The 9,867-nt window shown below is 41.4% G+C and overlaps 1 protein-coding gene across 29 annotated transcripts in view; it reads right to left on the bottom strand.

Annotated features, from left to right (window-relative positions):
- Positions 1 to 6,973: 6,973 nt before the first annotated feature.
- Positions 6,974 to 9,867, bottom strand: part of LOC128753618 (receptor-type tyrosine-protein phosphatase delta-like) — a 196,526-nt gene continuing 193,632 nt past the window's right edge. For all 29 annotated transcript variants that reach the window (XM_053855409.1, XM_053855408.1, XM_053855416.1 and 26 more), the window contains one exon: positions 6,974 to 9,858. In XM_053855409.1, the coding sequence (XP_053711384.1) occupies positions 9,790 to 9,858 (69 nt within the window). In that variant the 3' untranslated portion in view covers positions 6,974 to 9,789. The remainder of the gene's footprint in view (positions 9,859 to 9,867) is intronic.

Genomic DNA, 9,867 nt, shown 5'->3' with positions numbered 1-9,867 from the left:
CATGTCTTGCTGAGAGTCATTATTATTGCAAGTTGCAAGGCTTCCGAATGTTTGGACATCCAAGGCGAGAGCCACCCACGGTTTTGCTCCCAACAGTCGGCCGTCGCTGCCCTGCTGACTCCAGTTCTGCCTTTAGAGAATGATCTGCATCTGTATCGGATGCGGAATCGTGGTCCAGAGTTCTTTCAGATCAGACACATGGTTCGTCTGCAGCACGTGTTTGTTTGGTCAGTTGTCAGTCAGCCCACTTTCCAGAGAGTCGGCCTCCGTCATTGGACCGTGACTGTGATGTCACACTTCATGCTTGAGACTTTTGTGGCCATTTGTTTTGTCGCAGTGGCGACAACGTGGTTGTGGTCAGGGCAGAAGAATGCCTTGTCAAGATGAGTTGAGATTTCGGAGAGCTGTCAGAGAAAAGATGAGTTTGTATGGTACGTGATTCAGATTATCATTACTCAGACGGTCCTCACAAAGATAGTATTTTGTCAAGAATTGGTCCCCGCAAAGTAGGATAAACAAGCCCACCCACAAGTTCACACACAGCTGCACACAAGCTCTGATCCAGAAAATAGGGGAAGTGGCATTAATGGGCAGACGGTATGTGTTCTTCACCCTGCTGCTTTTCAATCTCTGCATCATGTAAAAGGAAATATTGAATTGTGTACATCGTGACCACGTGATGTAATAGATACAAAATAGTTGTATAACATGTCAAGTAACACAGTTGTAATGTTTGTAATGTATCAGAGGGTTGAAATGATATTTAAAGATTTAGATCTGAAGAACAGCACTCATCTCAAGAGCACCCGATGATCAAGCTGGAATTCACAGAACTAAAATGTTATAATTCTGCCATCAAAGATTTCACTAAAATGTTATATGGATATAAGAATATCTGCCACAAGAAGCCACATTTTTCAATTTGAATGAATTTGGTGTATTACTGAATCAAATGATGGAGCCATACATACATTTACACAACAAAATACTGTTTATTTTGCATCAGTTTGACAATAGCACAATAAATCACGGTGGTGGCAATATTCAAGTTTTTATATCACCTTATTTAAACTAAAGCTCTTTTAATGTCTTGAAATATTTGTATAAGAATTTCAATTGTATAAGAATTTCAAGTCCATTCAGAGTAGTGGAAACCCTGGACACTGTGTAGTAAAAAACCTCCCTGAACCAAAGCAAACAGATGCTTTTGTTTGCTTTTGTTCAGGGATTCCTCCATGTTTGTTGTTGTTGTTATCATCCTAGCTGCCATGTGTCTTGTGCATCAGTGTGATCAGTGGACCAGGAACTCCTGCACTGACAAAGGTTCCCTGTTGTCTGGAGAGCAAACTGTTAAATCAAATTAAATCATTTTTTTGTGTATAATGCAACCACACCTATGGAAACACACACATTTTTGACAAATATTTCATGATACAGTCAGCGTAATTATGTAGAATTGAAGGGCGTCAATTCATGGCAGTGGTTGGAATTAAGCCGAGTCTAGTCGTATGTGAAGGGTTGGACCTCTCTTTTTAGTCAGTGTGTGTGGATGGATTTTTCCTTGTGACTCAAGAGGTCACTTTTACAGCCAGAAAGCATTCAGAGTGCTACACTGGCTCTGAATTGTACTAGTCAAGTCTCATCTCAAAATGGTTGAAAGTGGTTTGCGTGATCTGAGTCCTCCACCCAACACCTGGTGATGATGACAGATGCTTTCACAGCCTTTAAAGAAGCAGGATAAATGATGGCACAGGCTTGACTTTGATACCGGGTGAGTGTCCCTGCCTGTGGAGGGACGCGCTGAGGCTTCCCATCCAAGTTGGTGGAGCTGCTGCAGGGTGAAACTGCCCACTAGTGCCTGTGGCATCAGAGGCAAACAGACTTGCTGCTCTTGCTCCCGGAGCCTCTACATCCATATTGAACAAAGACTGCAAACACGTGATCTCTTAGATTTGATTTCTAATCTATTTGAGGGGAAGAAAAATCTGTAACAAAATCAGACTTTCCTGCTGCATTATAAATTGAATGTGACTGTGAAGATTTCATTTTGCGGAATCATTCAAGTGAAAAATAACCTCCCAAATTTCTTTTTTTTTTTTTTTAAATGCTTCCATTTGTGCATAAAATGTGAATATTAGTGTCTAATATTAATGCTTTTGTGGCAGCCAACCCTAAAATTAGAAAAAAAAAAGTCAAATTATAGGCTGATGTGAAACAGAAATGACACCTCACATCCACAAAATTTGTTTTATGGCTTTTAAAATGGCAAGTCATGCATGTTATGCTCCAGTTGTCATTGTTTCGAGTGGTCTCCTGGCTAAAAAAGTAAGAAGTATTGAACCTTCCTCCAGTTGCACGTATGAGTCTCCAGAGACCATGATGTTTGCTGATGATTGAGTGTTCTGTAGGGAGAGTAAAGACTGAACGGAAGCAGAGGAATGAACATCAGCAGACAAAGACAGGAAGCAGGGTTAGAAGTGGCAGACTAGTAGTGTGACATGGACAGTTAGAGGTGGGTCAAACTGAGGAACATGTCAAGAAGTTTGGGAAGAGTTGGGGAGGCCTTACTCAGATGGTGTGAACCCGGGGAGAGGAGATGGAGCAAGGGACATGACGGATGAAGAATGTCAGAAATGAAGGTAACAGGTAAAAGAAGACGACTCTGAAAAACAAAAAGATCCGCAGAGTAAACCCAGTTAACTGTTTCAGAGCTGCTCACTGGCTCAAGTTGCCAGGAAAACCTGTGGCCTCAGTGGGACTCGTGTGACAGCATGATGAAAAATACACATTTTCTCAGCTCAAATTTAAAGCTTACAGCTCTAAAAGACCAGCTGTACTTTAAGGGGGGGGATTGAGCCGATGACTAAATTCACCAGAGCTTCGACAAAAGGGGAAAACTGATTAGGAATGTTCTGCTCTGAAGCCAAAGCAAAACAGCCTGCACAGCCTGGTAGAGACATTGAAAGATAATTTGCTGTGTTTTTACAATGGCAAGTCAGACATGAATGAACAAAAGCCCTTCAGTCGCAGCTCTCACTGCAGACTTGAGCCCCAATCTGCCTCCCAATATGGATTTAACAACGCCCAAAGTTTACGGCTGTGTGACTGGAATGCTCATCAGAAAGCCTGAACATTGTTTCAGAAAACTGCTGTGTAAAAAACACTGGAATTTAAAATGGAAATGGCCTGTTGTTTTTTTTCTTGCCTCTGAATGGGAGGAGATTAAATGCATGAATAGAGTGTGGCGCCAGTTAAAGGCGCCCGTGTTCGAACTTTTTCATTGCCAGACATTAAAAAAGCTGGCATTGTCACGTTTCTGTGCCGCCAGTCGTCTTTTCATGTTCGCCAAGCGCTTTCTATGTTACAGATAATAGTGCTGTTTAAATCCATAAACGCACAGCGCTTTGACTTGACACACTGGTTTGGGTTGAGCTGCCCGAGAACCACCAGATGCCCGAGGCTCCCCTCTGAGCCTCTCATTGAACTTTGACAGGAAAACTTTTGGTTTTTGTTGCTGCTGTCTTTCGTAGCTGCAGACACTGGCGGAGCACGTCCATGGTTCTGAACTTGCTGCTCTGCGTAGAGGAGCTCCTGACCAGCCTCTGTGTATGTGAGTTCATACTGACAGGTCATGAACATAGTGACTAATATTATAGTGACCATGGATGGATTGCTATTTATGTAACGCCGTGTGTTATTCATGTCTTGACTCGTGTCATATGTTTAAAAGTTGCACACATATTCTCTTCGTGAGGAAGAAGAGAGGCCTGTGATTCACTGAAGCTCAGAGGTGCCACGAGGGAGAAACATTTTTGGACATGTATATGATAATATCACGTTATTTGATGATGGTTATTTTATGATAATATCATGTTATTTTATGATAGTATCATGTTACTTTATGACAGCATCATGTCATTTCATCATACTTATCGCTTCATTCCATGATAGTATCATGTTCATTTATGTTACTTATCATGTTACTTCATCATTCTCATCACATTATTTCATGACAGTAGCATGTTATGCCAATGATAATGGCTGCATTTTGCCGCCCAGATGGTCAGCGAGATCATGCGGGACCAGGTGGTCACTGTTACAGGTGAACAGTCCTGAAGTTCTTGTGTGTATCTTCTCAGGCAGGAATGTGAGACGCCAAGTGATGTCTCCTACACTCGCCTGTCGACAACATGTGTTTTCCTGATGTACATACAAAGTTTAAATTCAAGAAGCGCAAATGAGCCTTTTAATAGGTGTATTCCTACGTTTGTGGAATACAAACATCACTTACCTTATTATCATTGAGAGTTGCAGCGGTCAAGTTTATTACGGTTTATTTAAATACAACCTCATTAATCTCATTAACCTCAATAATTTAATATATATGATTGGATGTGACGTGAAGGATGTGACAACTGAAGTGATACACATGGTTGAGATTCGTCCACTGTTGTACTGTATATATATATATATAAAGCTGAATATAGTCGAAGAGAAAACATGCTAGAGCCTCACTTTACGCCTATTATCATGATATAACATGATAACTATCATGAAATAAGGTTATAACTATCATGGAATCACGTGCTACTGAGCCAAAGATATTTTCCCCTGCTGGCAGCTCTGAGCTATGTAACAGAGCAACAGTGTTGTGTGACGTTTCCTTAAGAGGTGTACAAATGCTGAGGTCACCTCCATTTCCACAGCACCAAAATGGACATATAATCTTGTTGTTGTGCAACTGCTGAAATGACATGTTGGCCAACAAAGACATTTTCAAAGAACAGCCTAACAGAGGGTTTTCAATGTTGATAGTAGCCCAAACTGTATCCAAGGACTTGGCCCTTGAATACAGTTATGTTTTATTGACGGTGGAGACTCACACAAGCCTACTTCCTCACTTTGGATCAATGATGACCTGAAGAGCCAGAAAGCTTCCACAGCTCCTGCTGAAAAAGGCAAAGGAACCTCTGAAGTAAAGGGCATATTTTAGCAGACAGTGGCGACGCTCTGTTCTTCAAGCACACAAGGCTCAACTTCGGTTGATTTAAAAAGGTGTACATTCTTTGTGACTTCGTAGTTCGAATGAGTGGTTTATAGGCTATAGATGTCCTTTTAGCTGTGTAGTTTTCCTTGAATTAATCTGTTTTTCCGATTCGATTCGATATGATTCGATTCGATCAGAGAGCCTTTATTAGTCCCACAGGGTGGAAATTCATCTGTGTTCTCTTCCCCTACAGTACTCTATCTACTATAATAATCTATCTATCTGTCTGTCTGTCTGTCTATCTATCTGTCTGTCTGTCTGTCTGTCTGTCTGTCTGTCTATCTGTCTGTCTGTCTATCTGTCTGTCTGTCTGTCTATGTATCTATCATCTATCCGTCTATCTGTCTCTGTCTATCTATCTATCTGTCTGTCTGTCTGTCTATATATCTATCTGTCTGTCTATCTATCTATCTATCTGTCTGTCTGTCTGTCTATATATCTATCTGTCTGTCTATCTATCTATCTATCTGTCTGTCTGTCTGTCTGTCTGTCTCTGTCTATCTGTCTATCTATCTGTCTGTCTGTCTGTCTATCTGTCTGTCTGTCTGTCTATCTATCTGTCTGTCTGTCTGTCTGTCTGTCTGTCTGTCTCTGTCTATCTATCTATCTATCTGTCTGTCTGTCTATCTATCTATCTATCTATCTGTCTGTCTGTCTGTCTGTCTCTGTCTATCTATCTGTCTGTCTGTCTGTCTGTCTGTCTATCTGTCTGTCTGTCTGTCTGTCTGTCTGTCTATCTATCTATCTGTCTATCTGTCTGTCTGTCTCTGTTTGTCTATCTATCTATCTGTCTTCCATCCAGCCGCTTTGTTTACTGTCTCCAACATGGCGACTTCCAGTCTCGATGACGCACCGTGTGAAAGCTTCTTCACGTCATCGTAATTGTAACCACTAGATGGCAAACCACGTTACTCTACATCGTAGTGTAACGTGGTTGGTACTTCATTGTTGTACAGTCTACAACAATGAAGTACCAAGAAATGTGTGTTCAAGAAGAGGGGGAAAAATAAAGTGGCAGGTTTCAGCACCCCCATTTCTTCTGCTACTGAGTTCCACGTAACAGCGACAAATAGTACAATACGCATTCAAGTCATTGCACTGCTGTTGGCGATACATGAGTCTTCCTTTGAGCGCTTGGGATCGAGTGAGGCTTTTTTCTTATCGTGTGCTAACATGGTGGCATGTGCTCAGAAGCAAGCGGGGGTTTGTTTAGGTTTTCAACCAACAGTCAGTCATCTCCCCCCGCCATCTTTCGTGGGCACCAAGGTGACAGGGCATTGTACACGCTGGATTAGCTTTGGATTAAGGCGTTCCGTTCAGGTGCACCTCCAAAACGGGCTGATGAGGTTTCATGAATCAGTGTCTCCATTTTCCGAGCTCAGTAGGTGGTGCTGAAACAGATTTGGGGTTGCATTGAAAGTTATGCAGCCAAGCATTAAGTTCAGTGGCTGAAAATTGGCCAAAATGGCTCTCAGCGCTCTCAAAAGGATGTGCTGACTGGGCCAGTTTTTATCTCAGGAATCGAGGGGTGTCTGGCTGCCTCAGAAGACAGTGGGAGGCTTGAATGAAGAGTTCAACGCTCAACAAGCCATTCTGATGTTGCTCACGCTCATGCTGACCCTGTCCTTGCTGCGTGTGCATAGGTTGCAGCTCAAGGATGAAAAGTGGCGGCGTGAAAGCAAAAATGCAACCCGAGCAAAGTCCTATTCATTCACTCAGCGGCAGCCTAAAGGAGAAGAGGAAGGCCGGAGAGGAGATTTATGGTCAAGGTGAGGGGAGACATGCAGGTGGCTAGCGGAGCGAGGATCCAGCGTTACGAGCCCTGGAGGCAAATTCATCTTTATAAGATCAGTTCCAACAAGGATTTACGTTTTTTTTCTCTGCCAGTTGCACAACACAAAGAGCAGCAGGACGAGGAGGAATTATTACTTAAGTTTATTTGTAACAAATAAAACCTGTGTCGACAAAGAACATAAATCCATACAGACCTGTTTTCACACACTCCGAGAACCGATGTAAGAAAATAAAAAGCACTTGTTGACTTGGAGCAGAAACAAACAAAATACATTGACAGACCAGTTAAAAAATAACCAGTCCAAATAACACACCATAGTTTTTTTGTTTTTTTTTTATACAATTTATAAACTCCAGTTTTATCCATCTAGATGATACATCGGGGGGTGGGCACAGGGTCGATAGAACACTCTTTTCAAAGTCGTGAAACTTCTTTTTGTGGTACGACAAAGCCACAATGTGATGTATTGCATGTACTGCTGTGCCATAAAGTGTTTTTTAGGTGCATCCATTGATATCATATCACTCTCTATACCCTCTTTAGCATATACTTCTGTTTATTTTTCATCATCATCAGTTACTCTCTGTGTTTTGTGTTATTTACATATACACAACCGTGTGAGCTGAACAGGATCCCTCTTGACTGAGTTCAAGTAAAACCTCTTTCCTTTTGGGGTCGGGCGGGTTGAACAGATAAAACCATACTCGTATTAGTGCATAGTACAAAGATAGAAAGTGCAAGTCTTCCCATAACTGGTGCGACCGAGGGGACATCTCAAAAGTGGTACCATGCATACAAAAACTGCAACTGGGACACCACAGAAAGGTGGGAAACAGCCAACGATGCCTTACATGGTCAAGCATTAATAGTGATACCAAAAAAAGAGAAAGATTTGTATTGTTGAAGTAGCACCGAAACTTTTCTCAGCCTCTTGACGTTAAAGGAAATGCACACGGACGTCAGACAAAACTCATGCATCCAGTATGACTGTCTCAGGTGAGGGGTTAGTACCTTATTATCATTTTTTTTTTTTTTTGACAAGCAGAACTTCTACTATTTAGTTTGACACAGAAACTAAGTCTGTAGAAAGCGTTTTTTTTTTTTTTTAAACAGTAAGCTTATACAAGTGGCCCTGAAAGAAACTAAGCAAATAACTGGCCAAGCTGTTACATGTGATCTGATCATCCAGCCGAATAGAACTTCCCGTCCATCTACAGGTCTTTACTTTGATACGTGTGATGCTGCTGCTGATATTTCATCATACTTTCCAACTTCTTCAACAAAATCTGAACTAAATGAACATAAAATACTCGACAAAAAAAAAAGTACAGACATACGTACAACTCTCACGCACACACAAGTATACATACATATAATACAATACACACAAACGAAAATCTTTGAAAATAACTTTATCAAAATAGGCGTCTAATATAAGGCACTAGAAATCTAAAAATAAAATACTCAGATGCTGTTGAGAAACATGACGGATCATTCGCTGTTTGCCTAAAAGGATGACATCATCTACGAGAACCGCGACACAAGAAAGAGCTCTACTTCCTCAGAGGTCAAAGGTCAAATGCCTCCGTTCATGAGATAAATTGACTGGTGTCTGAAAAAAAGACACATCGCTGGACGTCGTCATCAGAAGGGCATCTGACTGCCGTGACACAGAAAATATAAAATAAATCTACTTATTGCACACAATCAGACAGAGAGCCGAGTCAGAGGTGAGCGTTCCAGTGAGAAAATTGCTGCGTCCCCCAAACCCCCGTCCTGTACATCCCACTTCCGCTCCCTGTTTGAGACATATTGGTGAAGCTTATTTGGACATACATCTTCTTCTATTTTTTTCCTTTTTTTTAAAATCTCCATTCAGTGAATATGAATCTGTGAATCATCTTTCTATCATCTACACGTAAAACATATGTATGTATGGTCTTCCAAATGCTGCACTTTTCATTTTACACTAAAAGAAAAAAAAAAAAAAACGTTCTGACATGCATGCACAAGTGTGCGCCTTTAAAACCAGAGTGGAGGCAACGGGACACTTACAGGTGGTCCTTTTCTCAGTGAACATCTTCCACGACAGTTTTGATTGTACACTTTTGAACAGCACAGCAACAGCAAAACCCTTACACTTATAACAGGAAATGAAAGAAAAGCAAGGGAATGGGAGAAAAGAATGAAACAGAAAACCGCCATGATGCTTGTACACGGGGAAAAAAAAGAAGACAGGATATTGAGTCACTTCCATCTTAAAAAAGCAATTCACGTCGATACATTTCTTTTAAAAAAACTAAATATCTTGTGGTATACATTTAAATTTCCCTTATGTGTTATTGTGAATCATAAGGTCTAACTGGTGTCTTTATTACTATAGTATAGAAACATGGTTCTCCTTCATAGGAAACGTCAGTCTGTTTCAAAACACAATTCCACTTGATCTTCTTTTGAGATTCTTAAATACTGTGGGTTCCTCGTGCACAGTCTCCTGTAGGCGCTCAAGTCTCCCCCACACACAGTTCCAGTCATATATATATATTTCTCGATATATATATGCTAAAGACGGACGAAAACAAAACGTCTTGTGTCGGCTTAAACGCTAGTTTCAGGTTGGTGATGCTACACTGGTGGTGCATGAGGTTTGAGTTCCACAACAATGTAACCTGGGTGCTCAAAATAGCACACAAACAAATAGAAATACATACGGAATTGAATGAAAAAAGTCGCTTTTTTTTTCCAAGACCAATTTTGAGGTGGAGGGAGAAGGAGGGAGACACCCTTGTCAAGCAGGTTGCTATGGCTCAGTTAGTGGTGCTGTTTCTGGGACAAGCTGATGGTCCCCGCTCACTTTGCATGTCATGGCCGAATCTTCCAAAACACATCACGGCGTAGTGCGCTTGGTCACTAGCGGATGATGCGCTGTGAGAGGCGGCCACTGGGTTTATGTTGCATAGTGATCAAAGCTTCCCAGGTACTCCAGACTGGCTCGGTAGCAGAATTGGTACTGGTCCTGAGGAGG

Source organism: Synchiropus splendidus, chromosome 2 (assembly GCF_027744825.2).
Source record: "Synchiropus splendidus isolate RoL2022-P1 chromosome 2, RoL_Sspl_1.0, whole genome shotgun sequence".
Lineage (NCBI taxonomy): Eukaryota > Metazoa > Chordata > Actinopteri > Syngnathiformes > Callionymidae > Synchiropus > Synchiropus splendidus.
The sequence above is the reverse complement of the archived record's forward strand: the minus strand, read 5'-3'. Positions and strand labels throughout refer to the sequence as shown.